This window comes from Scyliorhinus canicula, chromosome 4, assembly GCF_902713615.1.
Source record: "Scyliorhinus canicula chromosome 4, sScyCan1.1, whole genome shotgun sequence".
Classification (NCBI taxonomy): Eukaryota; Metazoa; Chordata; class Chondrichthyes; order Carcharhiniformes; family Scyliorhinidae; genus Scyliorhinus; species Scyliorhinus canicula.
In genome coordinates, this window is record NC_052149.1 from 15,885,706 (window position 1) to 15,906,951 (window position 21,246).

At 42.6% G+C, this 21,246-nt stretch overlaps 1 protein-coding gene across 1 annotated transcript in view; it reads right to left on the reverse strand.

The window, feature by feature from the left end:
* Positions 1-5,181: 5,181 nt before the first annotated feature.
* The window catches only part of selenof (selenoprotein F), a 66,233-nt gene continuing 50,168 nt past the window's right edge, over positions 5,182-21,246 (reverse strand). Inside the window, exons 4-5 of the mRNA XM_038793772.1 lie at positions 18,656-18,705; positions 5,182-5,864 (exon numbers count right to left, since the gene is read on the reverse strand). Coding sequence (XP_038649700.1) covers positions 5,733-5,864; positions 18,656-18,705 — 182 coding nt within the window. The 3' untranslated portion in view covers positions 5,182-5,732. The remainder of the gene's footprint in view (positions 5,865-18,655; positions 18,706-21,246) is intronic.

Below are 21,246 nucleotides of genomic sequence, written 5' to 3' on the forward strand. Positions count from 1 at the left end.
CGGCTTGGGTCACTGTCTGTGCGGAGTCTGCACATCCTCCCCGTGTGTGCGTGGGTTTCCTCCGGGTGCTCCGGTTTCCTCCCACAGTCCAAAGATGTGCAGGTTAGGTGGATTGGCCATGCTAAATTGCCCTTAGTGTCTAAAATTGCTGGGTTATGGGGATAGGGTGGAGGTGTTGACCTTGGGTAGGATGCTCTTTACAAGAGCCGGTGCAGACTCGATGGGCCGAATGGCCTCCTTCTGCACTGTAAATTCTATGTAAAAAAAAAACTCCAGGCATACCATAAAATGAGGTGCCAGCCTGGTGAAGCTACAACACAGGAGTACTTGCATGCCAAACAACATGAACAGAATAGACGGAGCTGAGCAACTCCACAACCTTCAGATCAGATCTCAGCTCTGCTGTCCTACCACTTCCCACCTTGAATGGCAGTGGGCAATTAAACAACTCACTGGAGGAGGAGGCTCCACAAATCTTCCCACTCTCTACGGTGGAGAAGCCCTTATGCAAAAGGCTGAAGCATTCGCAACAATCTTCAGCCAGAAGTCTTGAGTAGATCCCCACTATCGCAGACGTCATTCTTCAGTCAATTTGATTCACTCCACATATTATCAAGAAACAGCTGAAGGCACTGGATATTGCAAAGGCTATGGACCCTGACAATATTCTGTTAATAGTAAAACAAGACCAGCAACACAGGTTCAATTCCTGTACCAGCCTCCCCGAACAGGTGCCGGAATGTTGCGACCACGAGCTTTTCACAGTAACTTAATTGAAGCCTACTTGTGACAATAAGCTATTATTATTATTAGCAGTACTGAAGACTTGTGCTCCAGAACTTGCCATTCCCCGAGCCAAACTGTTCCAGTGCAGCTACAACACTGGCATTTGCCCAGGTATATACACAAGGTGCAGGACAAATACAACCCGGCCAATTACAGCTCAATCAGTCTACTCCCGACCATCACTGAAGCGATGAAAGGGGTCATCAATAGTGTTATCCCGTGGCACTTCTTTAGCAATGACCTGCTCACAGATGCTCAGTTTGGGTTCTGCCAGGGTCACTCAGCTCCCGACCTCATTACAGCCTTGGTTCAAACATGGACAAAAGAGCTGAATGCCAGAGATGAGGTGAGAGTGACTGCCTTTGACATCAAGGCAGCATTTAACGGAGTATGGCATCAAGGAGCCCTAGCTAAACTGGAGTCATGGGAATCAGGAGAATGTTCCTCCCCACCCCACTGATTGTACTCACACCTGCCACATGGGAAGATGGTTGTGGTGGTTTGAGGACAATCATCTCAGCTCCACATCACTGCAGGAGATCCTCAGGGTAGTGTCCTAGGCCCAACCATCTTTAGCTGCTTGATCTTTCTTCCATCATAAGACCATAAGTGGATGTTCACTGATGACTGCACAATGTTCATAGAATCATAAAATAGAATTTACAGAGCAGAAGGAGGCCATTCTGTCCATCAAGTCTGCACAAGCCTCTGTGAAGAGAACCCTATTTAAGCCTAGGCCTCCACCCTATCCCCGTAACCCCACCTAACCTTTCTGACACGAAGTGCAATTTATCATGGCCTATCTGGCTGCATCACAGCCTGCTATGGCAACTGCTCGGCACAGGACCGCAAGAAACTTCAGAGAGTCGTGAACACAGCCCAGTCTATCACACGAATCTGCCTCCCATCTACACCTCCCGCTGCCTGGGGAAAGGCTCCTTTTGTGGTCATTTGTGTGTGTATGCATGAATCAAAATTCGATTCAACTAATTTTAGTTGAATACTTAACTCTATGTGCATGCAAAGTCTCTTTTTGGCTGTCAAGCAGAATCTGCCGATAAGGATGAGGGAATGCCCCGCTCAGGTTTTAACCATTGTAAACTTGGAGCAAAAAACATTCAACAGATTGCATAGCATGTTTCACATAACAATTACTCTTTAATAAAAGATCCAAGATCCATTTGGAGAAAGAAAAAGCCCCAGCAGCTTTTAGGCATTCATTTTAGGGGCAGAAAACACCTGGTTAATATTTTTTTAACATGCATAGACAACTGGGAATCTGGAATCAAACCAGAAGGGAGGTTATATATTCTAATTTACTTATTTTCTGGGAATCAAATTGCTTATCTGGGAAGAACATTGGTTTCAAAGACAGATTGGCCCAAGTCCAATTACTGAAAGCTGCAGCTACCTTCCCTCATCAGCAGGCGATGGCACATTCCAATACTTCCTCGGACTGGCCTGAAGCTACCTCGAGTGCACGTACCAGTTGGCATAGGAACTACATTTTAGCCTGCTTGATTCACAAGAAATTTCATGGAAAACGGGTGATACCTGTTCTCACTGCTGCAACATTCTGAATACAGCTTCGGTGGCAAGATGTTCCGGTAAAAGCCACCACCCACAGAATTCCTATCTGTTTGCTCCTTGGTGTTTGTAACCTCTGGGTTTAAAGCAGGATGATCAACGGGGGTAGAGGTGTGAACCGTATAGTGGATGGACTGTCCTGGCTCCCCCTCCACTGCCCCCAGTGAGGGGTCACATCCATCAGAAACACAGTTGTTTCCCCTTGGTGACAGGGGCCGGGGGTTCCTCCAGCGCAGATGGCGGACAGGCACCGACCGGGTCTACTACCGTCAGCCCCATCTCCTCCCCCTGCATATTCTGCACTGTCACAATGCCGCTTAGTAATCAAGTAGCACTCGCAGCGCCATCAGCTATAGTCCTCTTCAGTCAGACATCAAAACTATGGTTCTTGCTACAAGATCACTGGGGTGTATGGACTTGGCAGCCACTCCAGCAAGTCTCTCTCCTTCAGTGCACCCAGGCATCTTTTGAAAAGGAAGTCTGAAGTTGAACCAGAAGGTTATGGTGAAAACATCATCATGAGTGGTTTAAGTAGCCACGAGGAAGGGTCCTCGCACAAAGTTGATCGAGATGTTTGGTAGTGGAAAAGTTAGAGGAAGTTGGGAAGAATTAAATTTGGTCAGGTGGGATAAGAGCAGAGTACCAAGTTACTTCAACACAAGTTGTGCTGAAACTAATTTAGGTCTGAGACAGGGTCAGACAGATATGCCTGATGAAGTTTCAATTGAAGGTCAAGGACAAAACCAGTCCTCGTGGAGAAAACCTCACCGCAGACACAGCGAAGATGGGTGAAGATTGTTCCTTAAGTTCTGAAAGTTTGGGACAAGAAAGGAATAGGAAACCAGTGGTTAAGTTTCATTTGTAAACAAATGGAAAACAAGTTGTAGGAACTTGAACATTGTGTAACTTTTTTGTGAAGGAGGGAGGTGTGTAATAGCATCCTCTTGTGGCCATTTGTACATAAACCAAAACCAGATTAAACTAGTTTCAGTTGGGTACTTGAATTCCATGTGCAAACACCCATCTCTTCCTTCCCTACAAAGATATCACACTTCCCAAACATAAAAGATGACTGACGTGTGGTGGAAAGAAAATCGCAACAAGAACAAATGTAAAAACCAAAGAGGAGCTAAATCAGTTAGAAAGGAAGGCGTGGGGAAATATTAAAACCAAGTTTTGCAAATATTGTAACTAAGTCAAATAAAGAGTCAGTTGGGTTGTAGATGAGATGCAAGCTTATATTGTGCTGAGTGAAGGTCAGATTATACATTTGCAGTTTGGCGGTGGTGAAAGTGAAATGTTACACCAGCCTTTCAGGATCCAGACTGCAGATGTGCAGATCCAGCAAGTTAGATGTCAGTGTGCTGGTGTGGAGCACCATTCAGAAGTCACAATTCAAAACTTGTCAGCTAATTAGGAGCAGAGGGGGGACGGTACCAGAAAGTGCAGGTAACAAGCTCTTGGCACACATGGTGCTTCCTCTCTCTGTTCTCTTCCCCGTGTTCTCTTTCATAGAATTTACAGTGCAGAAGGAGGCCATCCAGCCCAATGAGTCTGCAGCGGCTCTTGGAAAGAGCACCCTACTTAAGCCCATACCTCTACCCTATGCCCATAAACCAGCAACCCCATCTAACCTAAGGGCAATTTATCATGGCCAATCCACCTAACCTGCACATCTTTGGACTATGGGAGGAAACCGGAGCACCCGGAGGAAACCCACCCAGACACAGGGAGAACGTACAGACTCTGCACAGACAGTGACCCAAGCGGGAATGGAACCTGGGACCCTGCCGCTGTGTAGCCATAGAGCTAAACACAATGCTAACGTGCTGCTCTTTCTTTTGTCCTGCTATTGATTCTGTTTGTATTTGAAAGTGTACAAACCAAGGTTTTTGCAATAAACTCTATCTTAAACTAAAATCGGACCCCGTCTCTTAAATAAGAGATAAGAGAAAATAAGAGATCTAACAGAAGGCCATGGATTAGTTGCACAGCAGTTGCCCACATTTTCCAAAGTACGCATCACAGACAAGCAGCTCAATCTCACTACTTCCATGCACAATATCAGCCTCAGGTATACAAGGAATATTAGTAATAACAATTTTTAAAAATAAATTTAGAGTACTCAATTTTATTTGCCAATTAAAGGGCAATTTAGCATGTCCAATCCATCTACCCTGCACATCTTTGGGTTGTGTGTGTGTGTGTGTGTGTGTGTGTGGGGGGGGGGGGGGGGGGGGGGGCACGCAGCCACGGGGAGCATATGCAAACTCCACATGGGACAGTGACCTGGAGCCAGGATCAAACACAGGTCCTCGGCACTGAGAGGCAGCAGTGCTAACCACTGCGCCGCCCAGAGCAATTATTGTTAGGTGAGCGTCTTAGTGTGGCCACTAGGGGTTTTTCCAAAGTAACTTCATTGCAGAGTTAATGTAAACTTACTTGTGACACTAATAATGATTACTGTTGAGGTTAAGTCTTGCCACTCCCAAACACCATTCAGATACCACCGCCACCTTTTAAACAAGCTGCTTTATGAACCTGGAAAAGAACATTCTTAAAGCTTGACACCAGCACTTGAAGAATAGTTATTTTTACAATATTGCAAGCCACATGAATTTTGGTCATCTAAGAAAATGGAGCATAATAATATGTAGAGATACTGGTCATGCTGGATTTACAATGGGAGCTTTGTAGATACTTCCTTGATTAATTCTAAGTGACATTATGGCGTATAGAAGAAAAAAAATAGCATTGCAAAAGCAACACTAACAGGCCACTTCCATTAACAAATTCAAAACACAATGCTTCAGAAATAACTTTTATTATTCCAAATGTAACAATGTCATCTTTCTAACCCACTTGTACCACAGCAGAGCTGAAACACCAGTAAGTGCACAAGACATCAGGCTAGACATACCTTAAAAGGTTTCCTGTGCAGCCTTCACAAAAGAGCAACTACTTAATGCATCATATTTACTGCAGTAAATAGCAGGCACCATCTATTAAGTACAAACAACAAAATCCACCGACAATAGAACATTTTAGAATGGACTCAAGGGAGTCAAATTATGCAGAACATCCAAATTTGTTCCAAAGAAAGACAATATTTTCAATCATAAATTGGTGATGTGCTGTGACTAAGCAGACTAGCCAATTGCAGATAATCCTATTGATAGTTATAATAAACCTATTTTGAATATTAACTGTTTAGTTCATTTCAAAACATTACATGATTTATGTTGACCAATTTGCCTCATCGCATTCACTGGAGTGACATGGGAGTTTTCCAGCTATCAGCAGAGTCCTGTATACAAATAGTAACTTGGCAGACTGCAAAAGTGGTTGTACTACACAATTTATAAACGTTCCAACTTTTCACTGAGAAATTCTTCCACGCTATCAGTGTTCCATTTGAGAATGCTCAGCTCTTCTGCAATGTTCCCTTTGTCGTCCAGCAGCTTTAGCACAGGATCAGAGCCACGCACATACTGGAAAGGCAAAAAATCAGAATGCATAATAAGTTATGTATTGTAAATAACAGCTATAAACGTGCCTACACTATTTTCTATTATTCAAAACAATTTGAAACTGGATAAAAAGCCTCTGCACAAACCCATACTAGCATTGATTTTGCTACTGCTGCTTCTATATGGAGAAGATATAGACAAATGGTTTATCAACATTTTCTCCCAGAGTGCTCCCTATAATTAGAAGGTATTTTACAAAATGGGATTGGTTTCTAAATTTACTGATTGCTGGAGCGAGGGGCCAGCATCTTAATGAAGCAATTTTACATCTACACCGCTTTTCAACATCCATTTCTCCACGACAGCTCGGGCCAAGTGCTTTTTACTGCAATAATTAGCATTATCTTGCTGTGCCAGCTCCTTCAATTCACAGCCAAGGCAATTTGTGTGTTTTGCCTTCCTTGCCAAACTGGTAGCAGGTATTACAAACGTTACAATTACTGAAACAATTTATCATACAGGGGGAAAAAAATAATTTTAAATCAAATGCCACACCATTTATGATTAAATACCAATGGGATGCTCCATGTATATCAAGCAGACTTTTTTAAAAAAGTCAATCAAGTAGACATTTTATCTAAGAAAACACAAGGCATTTCAGGAGCTTTGAAATTACAAGTTAAACTCTGTAACTAAACATGCATATGTGAGGCAGCCAGTTTGCGGCTGCTCAAGAACAACCCTTCCTCATTTTATTCACACAAGGCGAAGGTGCGTCTGCCATTTTTCACAAGTGCAGCTCCGCACTTTAAAAGCCTAATAACTTGTGGAGTCAGGAAAACCCAACACTCTACACAAAATGAGGAGGAAGAACATGGTCACTCCACATCTAGGACCTCAACGGCACAGGATGGAATGAACTTAAAGGTATGACAGGGCGACGTGGTTAGCACAGTTGTTTCACAGCCCCAGGGACCCGAGTTCGATTCCCGGCTTGGGTCATTGTCTGTGCAGGTCTGCACGGTCCCCCACATGTCTGCATTTGTTTCCCCCGGGTGCTCCGTATTCCTCCCTCAGTCAAAAGATGTGTGGGTTAGGTGGATTGGTCGCGCTAAATTGCTCCATAGTGTCCAAATGGTGGGGTTGCTGGGTTACGGGGATAGGGTGGAGGCATGGACTTAAGTAGGGTGCTCTTTCAGGGGCCGGTGTAGACTCGATGGGCTAAATGGCCTCCTTCTGCACTGTACATGATTCAATGACAGCACAGCGAATTAACTGATAATATCCAGAATGCGTGAAAAAGGCTGCTAAATGTATACCAGTGCTACGGAGTTTCAGAAAACCTTCTGTACTAAGCTTGAAATAGAGTTGGAAGATTCCGAGCAGCTCAAAAGAAAATCCAGATGGATGGGGAGAGACAGCATGGAAAAAACCTCCACACATTTTGCTCCTCTGAACTTTTGCACCATCTTGAAACCTATATTGCCAAAGCTATAAAACTGGTTTGGTAGGGTCAATAATTAAACTTCCGCAATTTTAGAATAAACTGTCCTTAACAAAATGAGATGTATGCCAAATATCTTAATGCAATGAACATGTTACATCTTCTTCAATACACAACATGGATAAAACAAATTAAGAATGAATGAGTCATTGAGTAGTGTGTGGAGGTCCCAGTTTGTACCAACGCAGGTTGTGGACGTTGAACAGGGTCAATGGCATGAAAGAAGGGTGAAATAAAACAGAAAATGCTGGATGAACTCCTTTGTCCCATTGCACTTTTACAGAAGAAATTATCTTTCTGCAGAAGGGTAATTTTGATCAAAAAGATTGTCTTGGTTTCTCTCCAGAGATGTTGCCAGACCTCCTGAGTTTAGTCAGCATTTTCTGTTTTTATTTTAGATTTCCAGAATCCACAGTATTTTGCTTTTATTATGAGAGAAGGGGCTCTCCCAGGGGCTTCCATTTTCAGTATTTGGGACCAAATCCCTTCATCAATTGAGAATGCGATGTCTCAAGGTACGTTTACATTTGCTGTAGCTTCAGTCTTAAAAAGGAGTCGTTACGCATCAGTTTCCTGTCATACGGCTCTGTTGCAGGCTTTTGCGCAGCAGAAGATTTCCAATTTCCCAAAATGCTTCGTTTCGTCTACCGGAGAATGGGGATACTGCACAGTTTAGGAGAGGATTTAAATGTGTAAAATAAAACAGACTGGGAAATCTCGGAGCAAATGGTGAGTGGTAAAACACATCCTGTGTGCTTGCATCATATCAGAGTACACCAACATGAACCAGTTCAATGAGGTTTAGACAATGATGGTGGGAATCATAGAATCCCTACAGTACAGGAGGAGGCCATTCGACCCATCGAGTCTGCACTGACCCGTTTATGGGGATAGAGGGGACTGAGCCTGGGTAGAGTAGTCATTACTCTACCCAGGCCCAGTCCCCCCTAACCCCGTAAACGCATAATCTAACCTGCACATCCGTGGACACTAAGGGGCAATTTATCATGGCCAATCCACCTAACCTGCACATCTTTTAACTGTGGGAGGAAACCGGAGCACCCGGAGGAAACCCACGCAGATGTGGGAAGAACACACAAACTCCACACAGACAGTTACCCAAGGCTGGATTTGAACCTGGTCCTTGGCGCTGTGAGGCATCAGTGCTAACTAACCACTGTGCCACTTTGTACAAACTCCACACAGACTGTGTGGGAAGTTAGAATCCTGATACCACGTCCAGAGTCTAAAATTAGTTGTCACTTCTACTGTATATAATTAGAGTCATTATGCCTTATTTAGGATCCCATTTCATAGCGCATTTTTAAAACCTATCTTCTGAACATATAAACAGCAAAAATGAGAAGTGTGGGCTTGGTTAAGGACCAAAAAGGAGATCTTCTTGTGCAGCCAGAGGGCATCATTGATGCACACTGTGTTCTCCAGAGAAAAGAATTCTGCTCTTCTCTCAGTAAAAGATAAGGCAGTAGCAATATTGGATAAGATTTGAAAAAAATTATAAACAGCATGTACGTAAAATGGTGGCAATTTTCAAAATAGTAAAGCCTCCCGTCCAGATGAGGAAAGCATGGGTGGAAATTACAAATGTTTGGGCTACACTCTTCCTATCCTCCTTAGATACAGGATAGGTGTCAGTGGACTGGAGGCTTGCAAATGTTCCAAACTCTTTCAAAACAAAAGGGGAAGGGAAAGGCAAATACAGGCCAGCTAGCCTAATGCCAATATTGGGGGACAAAAATCAGTTGGCGCTTGGAAAGAAATACAAATCAGAACATTCTGGAAAAGCTCAGCCCATCTGGCAGCATTAGTGGAGAGAGAAACAAAGTTAATGCTTCGAATTCAATACAATTTCTTTGGAAGTGAAGAGGTAGACGTGAGGAGTTTTATGCTGTTGTCAAAAGGAGGTCGGGGTGGGAAGGTGGAACAAAGGAGAAGGTCAGGGTCAGGGGAGATTAAATGACAACGGTGTCATGGAACAAAAGGCAAAGGGACTGGTAAAGAAAGCTCTGGCCTGGAGTAGGTGTTACCAGCAGAACAAAAGCAAGAGCTGTCGCAAGTCAAAAAATCTGAGAACTAAATTCAGACGTGCACTTGGGGCAAAATGATCAAAATATAGGTTAGAATTAATGGTCTGAAATTTTTGGATTCAACGTTCAGTCCAGAAGGCTTTGAAGTGCTGTTCCTCCACCTTCACTGGAACATAGTAGTAGGCAAAGGACTGAAACGTGAGCATGAGGACAAGGTGACTTGAAATGGCAAGCATCCATGGCAAGCTGATGGCAGGTGTTTTGCAAAGTTGTCACCCAGTCTGCATTTCATCTCCTCAATGTGGGAGTGTGCAATGTGAACAGCAAATACAGTCGACTAAATTGAATCAAGTACAAGTGAATCATTGCCTCCTCACCTGGAGCTTATTTGTCTAGTTCTTGGAGAGTATGTGCACACAAACGAAAGCCTGTTTAGATTTGAAGGCATAGCGTTTAATTTGATCAAGTTCTTTGATAAAGGTTAATTGCTGAAGTGTGACTGATTCATATCTCTGCGAATCGCCTATTGTGTTTCTTTTTACTTGTCCCATTACCGCTCCCTTTGGCCTTGCACCATGAAACATTGTGTGATTAATATCTCCTGCCCACCCTATTACAGGCCTTGCCTTTTGTGCTCCTCACCCGTTCTTCTTTCATTTGCTCAATCAGAAAAGTCACAGGCCTGAAACATTTACTCCGCTTCTCTCTTCAAGGGGCCCTTTGACCTGCGGATTGCCAGCATTTTCTGGTTTTATTTCAGATTTCCAGCATCCATAGTACTTGGCTTTTGGAATATTGATGCTTTTTCTGTTCAATCCACTACTGCACAAAAACTAATTACAGCACATAAAAGCCATCTTTGTTGTCCGTATGGTGTCATTTTGGACCACTTGAAAAGACTCCAACAGGGCTACAAAGGTGAACACAGGACTCAGATTTAAGGTGATTTGACACAAGAAAAAAATAAGCTGAGATTTGTGATTGAGAATGCACGGCCTGAAAAAGGCTGGTGGCGGAAGCAGATTCAATGGGAATTTTCACAAAGGAATTGGACAAATACTTGAAGATTAAAAAACTTTACAAAACTGTGGGGAAAGAGCAGGGGACTGAGATTAATTAGATAGTTCTACCAAAGAGCAGACACAGACATGATGGACTAACAGACCTCCTTCTGTTAGAATTATGTCAATGAGAATAAGGGCCGGGATTCTCCCCTACCCGGCGGGGCGGGGGGGTCTTGGCGTTGTGGAGTGACGAGAACCACTCCGGCATCGGGCCTCCCCAAAGGTGCGGAATTCTCCGCGCCATTAGGGGCTACTCCCACGCTGGAGTGGTTTCCGCTCCTCCAGCCGGCGCGAACGGCCTTTGGCGCCCCGGCAGTCGGGGCCGAAAGGCCTTCGCCGGCTGGCGGACGTCCGCACATGCGCAGGAGCATCAGCGGCCGCTGACGTCATCCCGGCCCATGCGCGGGGGAGGGGGTCTCTTCCGCCTCCGCCATAGTGGAGACCGTTGACGGAGGCGGAAGAAAAAGAGTGCCCCCACGGCATAGGCCCACCCCCCGATCGCGGGCCAGGCCAGATGTGCTTTGATTCCCGTCGGCGGGAAAGGCTCGTCAGCAGCGGGACTTCGGCCCATCGCGGGACGGAGAATCGCCGCGGGGGGCCCGCCGACCGGCGCGATTCCCGCCCCTGCTGATTCCCAGGTGGTCGACCCCCAGGGGGTCGGAGAATTCCGCCCCTGGTCTTTCAGCCAATCGTGCATGTGAGAACTATCCCCACGCTCTGTCCCTCTAGCCTTATAATTTGGCCACCAAACCCACCCACAGAGCGCAACAAAGAAAATCCCACAGTCACCATTAGCTAACTCACCCCTCCCGCATCCCCCTCCAAAAAATGTCAGGTGGGATTACTGGGTTACAGTGATAGGGTGGAGGCGTGAGGCTTAAGTAGGGTGCTCTTTCCAAGGGTCGGTGCAGACTTGATGGGCCGAATGGCCTCCTTCTGCATTGTAAATTCTATATGGGCCACGGCTGTTCTTTAGACAATGGAGAGGGTTGACAACTTCAAATTCCTAGGTGTACACAACAATCTGTCCTGATCCACCCACGTCGCCGCTATGGCCAAGAAAGCACAACAGCACCTAAACATCCTTAGGAAACTTAGGAAATTAGGCATGTCCACATTGACTCTTACCAATTTTTACAGATGCACTATAGAAAGCATCCTACCTGACTGCATCACAGCCTGGTATGGCAACTGCTCGGCCTAAGACCGTAAGAAACTACAGAGTTGTGAACATGGCCCAGTCCATCATGCGAACCCGTCTCCCATCCATTGACTCTGTCTATATCTCCCGCTGCCTAGGGAAAGCAGACAGCATAATCAAAGACCCCTCCCACCCAGGTTATTCTCTCTTCCAACCTCTTCCATAGGGAAGAAGATACAAAAGTCTGAGAACACACACTAACAGATTCAAAAACAGCTTCTTCGTCGCTGTTACCAGTCTCCTGAATGGCCCTATTATGGACTGAACTGATCCCTCTTCTCATCTTCTTTACTGTGGGAGCACTATAATCCGTAGGCTTCACCTGATGTCCATGTAGTTACATTATGTGTTTATCATATGTCCTATGTTTTTTTAAATGTATTAAACGATCTGCCTGGACTGTACACAGAACAATACTTTTCATTGTACCTCGGTACACGTGACAATAAATCTAAATCTAATGAGCTTGGTGCTGGATCGGAGGTCTCAGTCTTTGAACACTCTATTCCGCAGGCATCCGAATGCTGCGTTGGTGCATTGGAGTGATGTTCGATTTTATTATTGATGTCTGCTCACATTGAGAGGAGGCTCGGCAAGGTACGGGAAATGATCCACATTGTCCAGGGGCTCACTGTGGGCCTTGATAGCTTGGGGGGGGGGGGGGGGGGGGGGGGCACAGTTGTGTGTGGCAGAAGCAGACTGTTGCGAATTTTTGTTTTAAGGATGTTTAGTCCGAGGCCCATTTTCTCATATGCCTTGGTGAATGCCTCGACGATGGTTTGCACTTCGGCCTCATGCACACACACCGACGTCAACAGTGTACTGGAACTCAACAACAGCAGTTTGTCTCTCAGCTAACACATCATTAATACAGATTATCTGGTCACTTACGTCTGTGCGTATATTGGGGGACAGTAAAGACGCCATTGTCCCAGATGACCAGAGGCAGCTTTCCCCTTTGTGGGATGGAGCTGACTGGTGGTCATCTAACCTGAGGCAAGGGGTAAGGTTGAGAAGGCGAGGGGTAAGGGTGAGAAGGCGGGGGGCTTCATGAAGTACGGGAATTGAACCCGTGCTGCTGACCTTTGCACTGCACCCTGAACAAGCTGTCTTGCCAAGTGAGCTAAACCGGCAATACAGGGGTAACAACAGTGTGAAATACTCTTTCCAAGTGAAAAGCTTTTTGAAATTCCCGAGTGCACAAGGTGCTTTATAAATACAACGTTGCTCATTCACTGGCTAAATGACAACTGATACAGTTGAAATATGCAGCAAAATATCCTATTCCATATAAAAATGTGGGTCCCACAGGTGTAAATCTAAATTTGGAAGGTTACTTCAGGTGAAAGTTTTGAGATGTTTCATGAATTTTGGAACAAGGACAAGTTTAAGTGAAGCTTTGTAATCTGATTCAAAGCAGCTGTGTCATTTGGATTGACTTCAACAACTTTGTCTTACCGCATGCTTCTATAAATGACTGAATTAACATGGCCAGTTACGGAAAAACCTTGCGTGACCGACAGGAATAGTGCTCTTAGTTTGTGTGGGAACTTACTAGAAGGCCTGTGTATAATATGAGGCAATGAATGGATTTATCACTTACCTTCGGCATGCCAATTCAGATTATTTGGTGCATAAAGTTTCAACTTATTTAGCTCATGGAAGTTCAACTTTATCTGTGGCAGCTGATCATGACTAGTTCAACAAGAAATCCTACCTTTAAGGTACCTTTAATTCGTTTTAGCATGAAAGAACTCGATGCAAATTGTCATGACATGAATAACCACTCAAAAGGCTATATAACAAAAACTTCCCCGACTTCTCACCAGAGCTTCTCACAGATAACGAAACGGGTACTGAAACATTTTTGGTGAGAGAAGTGGTAGCCAAAAGGAATTTTAAAAAATCTATAAACAGAGACCATCTCCAAAAAAAAAATCATCACAACCTGGGAATATATACTATGGCACCAATCAATCCAGAAAGCTACACAGAGGGAAGATTAGGGTGAGGCGATTGTGCATGCCTGACTGCAAGAGGATAGCTAGGGAAGAATGGAATACTCAACCAAACTGAAATGAAACACATGGGCAGCAAGATGCAGACTTGTTTTCTAGCTAACAAGAGAAGGTTGTAATGCAAAGCTATTTGCTACTCCATGACAATTAGATTTTTTTTTAAGTGCTCAATTCTGTTTTCCGAATTAAGGGGCAATTTAGTGTGGCCAATCCACCTACCATACACAACGTTTGGGTTGTTGTGGTGAGACCCACACAGATATGATGAGAATGTACAAACTCCACAAGGACAGTGACCTCGGGGCCGGTATCGAACCCGGGTCCTGGGTGCTGTGAGGCACCAGTGCTAACCACTGCGCCACCGTGCCGCCCCTGGAAATTAGGTGTTGAGTTAGTCTTAGTTTTCATAAATGTGTCCCAAGCTTGAGTTATGTCATCAAGTCTTTTTTGTGGATATTTTTCTTTATGCTTACCAAGATGTGAGATGTTCCTGCTGAAGAATGGAAGCCTGATTACTTAAGGTACTCAGTGTCAACATAAGGTCAGATGTAGATGCAAAATAAAACATTCACTCCATTTCAGCACCAGTACCCCAAAAATAAGATTTCCCATAACTATCCAGTGGCCTCAAGAGAGAAATTGTCAATTAAGAACAGTTGCGTTATATGCCCATGCTTACTGCAGATTAGAGAAAGTTAACCCAAACAAGACTTTTACAGTAATTTGGTTGGATTAAATCCCACCATCCAGTCCCTGCACTCATTTACAAGAAAGTCATCTAGCCTAAACAGAAAAAGAACAGGGAGAGCTTACAATGTCTCAATTTATTTGCTGTACCAGAAAATATAAACTCAGTACCATGTACAAGGGCTTCCTGCCACCAACTGCTTAATCCCCATTTAAGGGGCTGTTTTGCAAGAGATTTTTCATCATGAGGCTGAATCCTCTTCCAGGGCACTTTAGCCCTTTCTTTCTGCTACCACTGCCTCTTTGCCTTAATGCTACCTCACGCAATGTCTTAATCTTGCACACTTGCTCATGGAAATATCTCAATTGCATGGCTAGCAATTGCACAGATTACCCTCTCATGCAGCCATTCCATGCCTGTGCTGAATTCATAAGGATTTGGGGATGCACGGTAGCACAGTGGTTAGCACAGTTGCTTCACAGCTCAAGGGTCCCAGGTTCGATTCCCATCTTGGGTCACCGTCTGTGCGGAGACTGCATGTTCTCCCCTTGTCTGCGTGGGTTTCCTCCGGGTGCTCCGGTTTCCTCCCACAGTCCAAAGATATGCAGGGTTAGATGGGTTGGCTATGCTAAATTGCCCCTTAGTCCAACAAAGATTAGGTGAGGTTATGGGAATAGGATGGAGGTGTGGGGATAGGGTGGAGGTATCGGCTGAGGAAGGGTGCTCTTTCCAAGGGCCGGTGCAGACTCGATGGGGCGAATAGCCTCCTTTTGCACTGTAAATTCTATGATTCTATTTATTCCAATCCAATTCTCAGACTTTTTTTCTAATTTCTTTTAATTGATTTCTTCATGTAATTATCTAATTATCTCATCATCTTCTAACTACAGTAACGCAGTAGCAATTTCAAATTTATGTCCTTGTTACTGATTCGCTGGTAATCTTTCACTACTTAAAATATTAAATCTTTGTATCCTTTTCTTCAAGCTTCTCTGCTCCAGTGAGCAGTTCTAAATTTAGAAATCTCCAATCACAATATTCTTTTACTATCACTATGCAGTAAATTTATATTGACACTTTCCTATGGCTCCAATGTATTTCCTATAAAGAGTTGCTTAAATTCTATAGTGTTGAAATTTATCATCTGACTGCTTTTTAAAAATAAAGAATGAAATTTGTCATTTTCTTAGCTTTTCTCACAGGTAAACTTGCTGTCAAGGAGCTGCAAGTATATGCTTCAACCTCTGTTCCATTTCTGGCCTCTATGGTTTCGTTTCCACTGCAGAGGCAGCGAATAGGGCAGTAGGAGACATTAGACGAGCAAGGCCGGGAGACATGTATAAATAAAGCAAGCTGAAGGATAGGAAACCAACAGACAGATAAGGAAAGGAATGTGGTGAAGGATAAGGTTAACCTGGAGAATTTTTAGCAAGATGACTGAACTTAGTGTTGTGACAACAGGAAATTATTTTGTGCTTAGGGATCTCAGAAAAATGTAAAACTAGAGTCTTCGGGAAGTAATCCAGAAAGGACACTAGAAATGGCAAGCAATAACATCTTTGGACAACAACGACTGAATTACAGCACTGGACTATTCCAGATCATAACTAACGTAAATGATATATATATATATACATTTATATATGTATATGTTTTTAAAAAATTTAGAATGTCCAATTATTTTATTTTACAATTAAGGGATATTTTAGCATGGCCAATTCATCTACACTGCACATTTTTGGGTAGTGGGGGTAAGACCACATAGACATGGGGAGAATGTGCAAACTCCACATGGTCGGTGACCCGGAGCCTGGATTGAACCCGGGCTCTCAGCGTTGTGAGACAGCAGCGCTATCCACTGTGCCATAACTTAAATGACAGTATGGTTGTATTATCTTGATCAAGAAATTGGCCATGGTCTGGAAAAATTTTTTTTAAAACCAGCACTCAAGTTTATAACTGGAATTAGGGATACATACAAGTGGCTGGGGGAGCAGGGAGGCGAACGGGTACTGAAGATCAAGGAGAAATGGGAATAGAGTTGGGAGGGAGATCAATTGGGGAGTATGGAGTGAGTCATTGCATAGGGTAAACAGGACCCCTATTGTGCATGGATGAGCTTAATACAGTTTAAGATGGTTCACAGGGTGCATCTGACTGGGCGAGAATGAGTGGGTTCTTTCAGGGGGTAGCAGATGAGTGTGAGAGGTGTGGGCGCACGTGTCTTGGGGTTGCAAAAAATTGGGAAATTTCTGGTCAGGGCTGTTCGCGGTCTTAGCCAGGATAGTGGAGGAGCAGGTGGATCCTTTGGTGGCAATTTTTGGGGTTTCAGAAAAGCCAGAGCTCATGGAGAGGAGGAAGGCCAATGCCGTGGCCTTCGCCTCTTTGAATGCACGGCGGCAAATTTTGCTGGAGTGGTGGTCGGCATCGCCACTGGGGGTAGCAGCATGGTTGGGTGACCTGTACGACTTCCTGCGATTAGAGAAGTTAAAGGATGAGTTAAGGGCTCTGCAGGGGTTTGAGAAAAGGTGGGGGATGTTTGTGACGGTGTTTGAGGAACAGGGGGAAAATCTGCACAGACTGTATAGTTGATTGTTGGGAAGTATGTTTCCCGGGGTGTTTATTTGCTGCACCTGTTTTGACATACGTTTGTAATAAAATAAATTTAAAAAAAAGTTTATAACTGGAAATGGCTGAATCTCAAAGATAGGATAATTATATATCAAAGACTGATAAGTATATGCTAAAAGAAATGAGCAAATAAATTGAGACAATCCAGAGAAAGCAAGTAAGTTTACAAAGCATGTCATGGGATGGTGGAGGGAAAACAGTAGAAATATTACAGAGCCTGTAAAATGTGGGGCAAAACTGGAACTAGAAATAAACAAAGTTATAAAAGTCGAATGTAACAGTAAAAGAGACGCTTTCTGTATCTAACAGCTGGATGTCTAAAAAAAAAATGATGTTACGCTCCATAAGCCTGCAAATAGGTTTGAACAGAAGAGGAACAAAAAAGTTCGATAGAAAATGACAATTTTATGGAAATGTCCACTATAGAGGACATAGGTATCCTGCTATCAATCAGGATAAATTCTAAAAATATATTCAATGATTTTGATGGACGTACAAGAGCTTAAATGCTGAAATGCCCAGACATGAAAAGTTACAGATCACAAAATAGTGATAATTACGGAATAAGAAGGTCATTCAGTCCATTTTTCATTTGTTCTTCCAAAATCCAAGTCCCCAACCATTTCTCACATAGCTCCAAGCTTTGGTTACCATTCCATCTGGAAGTCTATCCCATGTACCTAGAACATTGGAATTAGGAGCGGGAGTAGGCCAATTGATCCTTCGAACTTTATATACGTATAATATAACTAATAAATTACTTGTTTTCCATGCAGTTTCCCACTATCAGCTTAATTTCTTGCAATCATTCTTCTGAATTCTCTCATGGAACGTGTATGTCATTGGCAAGGCCAGTATTTGTCGCCCATTCTTAATTGCCTTTGAGTAGGTGATGGTGAGACACCTTCTTGAATCATTGCAGACCTTCTGGTGCAGGTACATCCACAGTGTCGTCAGGAATGAAATTCCAGGATTTTGATCCAACAACAATGAAGGATTGATGATATAGTTTCAAGTCAGGACAGTAACTGCACTAGTTCATATACAAGTCAGCATCTCATTGTCTTAATATTACATTGTCTTAATATTACAATTTAATTGGGTCGCATTTGAAAGTTTTTGACCTTCTCAAGGCTCTGTGGAGAAGTGAGAATTACAGAGGATAAAGCTGACTTTTGTGCATACTCCTGCTGGACTTCTTGACATGTTAGGCATTTACAACTTTTTCTAAAAGCTTAACAATGCAACTGTTACTGAGATGGCAATGGAAATAAACAATTCATTGTAAGGAATCAAAACACAAGAACAGTGATGGTACAGTATTATCAAGTTGGAGAGGAATTCAGAATGATGCTCAATTCCCCTCTTTGTTGATGAGGTTTACCCAGACCAGTCTCCATTTGCTAATTAGGTATTAACAATGAAGTTAATACAAATCCTGTGAAAATGTCAACAGGAGCCACACTATGCCCTGAGCTTGAACAAAGATGAATGGGCATTCATCCTACTTGGATTGAGGACCGGTAGGAACCAGACTTAATTGAATGATAAATACCACATCAGAACATTCTGTTGTGGCACCCTATGACAATTATAGCGAGGCATATTTAAAAGTTACACTGTCTTATCTGTAAAAATTTCAATTGCAAAAAATGTACCTTGATCTGCAGACCCTTGAACATCTTGGGCTTATCACCTCTGACAAAAGCTGGAAAATATATATTTTTTAAAAAGTCAGCAGAGTATTTGGGAAACTTTATTGATAAAAGCTTTAAAAAACAGAGTTAGTTTACCATATTACACAAAATCAAACGTTTAATAATTTTATTGCAAGTTAGTAACATATTGTTACACTTAAATTATTGCTTCTCAATAGCAGTTGCACAATACAATTCAATCCATATCAAGTATTTTGGGCCATTTTCTTCCTCGACTGCACAAAACTCAGTTCTGTTTGTCACATAATTCAAGTGTGGCAAGCTAATTAACGTGTGGATGGTTCAAGTTGCTTGCAGAATGTAAAATACCCAACTTCACCAGGGTACTCACAAATCATATGCATCAAATTTAGAAACATTCATCATTTTAACTGGTACTCACATTCAAAGGCATAATACTCCTGGCATTGCACAGGCAAACAGCATCTCCACTCAACACAAAAGACAAGTTTTGAGGAAGTAACTAAGTGGGGGTGGGGTTATGCCAATTTTTTCTGTCAATTTAAGATACGAGTACACATTGGTTCATCAGCGACATTTAACCTCAACTAAAATCCAGTTATTGGACTTGTTGTCAGTCCAGCTATTCACCCATACATTTTGGAAGCAAGACTAAATTGCAAGGCTTCTTATGGAAAATATTCTAGCGTTGAATGTAGTATAGTGTAAAGGCATGAGACTAATCTCCCATTCTAATAAACAGAGTTATGATCTTCCAGGATGCATCAACTGCGTTCCTTATTTATAGCTATCTTGTGATATATATTGCAGGATAAAGTGCGGGAATCTAAGATAGAATGCAAAACAAGAGCTTCAAATTAAAGGTAATGTCAACATATTCAAGCCAGAATAACTTCATTGAGGGCATGTCTCTCATTACAAATTTATTGGAATTCTCCAAGAATGCACCAAAGACAGAAGGGGTTGCTGACAGATGTAGTCTTTGGGCTCCTAAGATTGTTCATAACTATTAGTTTCCCAATCAATGGAAAATAAACACCACAACTGAGCATTGGCAAATTGGTGGAACTAATTTCTTTGGAATAATCCTACATATAAAAATTGACATGCTCCAACAGGAGTCAGTATCTGGTGCTGCAACATGAATTGGGAAGCTTGGGGAGGGAGAAAGATGTGGGTTAGAGGAAGGGTAGAACTATGACAACACTGTTTTATACAGATTGATTATTAGTACAAATCATTAAATTTAAAAGGCCAGAAAGAGATCAAAAATAATCTTTATAACTGCAGAACATATTTTCAATCTTGGAGCAGAACTTGAGCATCTAAGATGACCAAGTTTTGCAGTATAAATTACAATGAGATTCAAAATGCTACACATGAACAGACCCATGCATGAAAGCAAGACATAATAGCCCTTCAAGCCTACTCCACTTATTCAATAAGATCATGGTCAATCTGTATCTCAATTTACCTGCCTTGACTCCAAATTCTTTAATGCAAAATAATAAATTGTCAATCTGGATTTCAAATTATTCAGCCAGTATCCACAGTTTCCATGCAGGTGAGAGTTCCACTGCATTTTCTCCAAGCGCACATCATCGCACTAAACGTTGCAATTTCAATATATATTACCTCATGCTCTTCAAGCTGGTCCTTTCCCAAGACTAATGCCTACACTCCAATGAATACATTTTTGGAAGCTAACGGTAGATAATGTTACTGCCAGCGTACTTTGATTTCCATTTTTCTTAAATGCAGTGAGATGAGAATTACAGAGTGTTCCAAGTGGAGATGGGTTGTGTCAGTATTCTCTAAAGTCCCAAGATGTTGGGTCTGTTCGAAGTCCAGCTATTTACCCTTACCGTTTGGAAGCAAGATCAAATTGCAAGGCTTTTTATTAGAGATATCCCTGTTCTGAAGACTAGGATAGGGAAGAGGCACAAGTTTGATCTCCCATTAAAATGGAAAGTTATGCCCTTAAAAATAAGCTTGCATCGAACAATGAGATTAATGCTTAATAAGGTACAGTATACGAGCACAGTTAAGGTTTTTGTTTCAGTAAATAGATTACATTATTTTGCTTTTGCTGTGCACTTTCAGACCACTTTCAAGACACCAAATTACTCAAAATAATTGTAAAGCCACACCAAGAACATCGAACTATTAGCCTGCTCAGTCTCCATCCAAGAACAAATTCAGTAATGATCAAAAAAAACTCTCACAAGAAATTTCAGGAATTGGAAAGTTAATATGCACTGTGCCTTCTCATTTTAATGCTAATACGCGAGTCAAGCTATTTCATTAAAATGTTACAATTACGGTGCACTGTGACAAATGCAGGATTTTGGATATATTGGATTAAAAACATTTGTCAATTTAAGGGTTAAAAGTTAGAGTGTGCTTTGACTGCATTTTAAAACATAAAAAGAATTTTGTTTTCCAAGACCAGAAAGCTTTTAGGAGCCAGAGGTGAAATTGACCCGTAAAACTGGGTTAATACACTGGTTGTTTGATGGGGGGGGTCGTTGGGGAGTTCATTTGTTTCAGTTTGGGGAGATTATGCCATT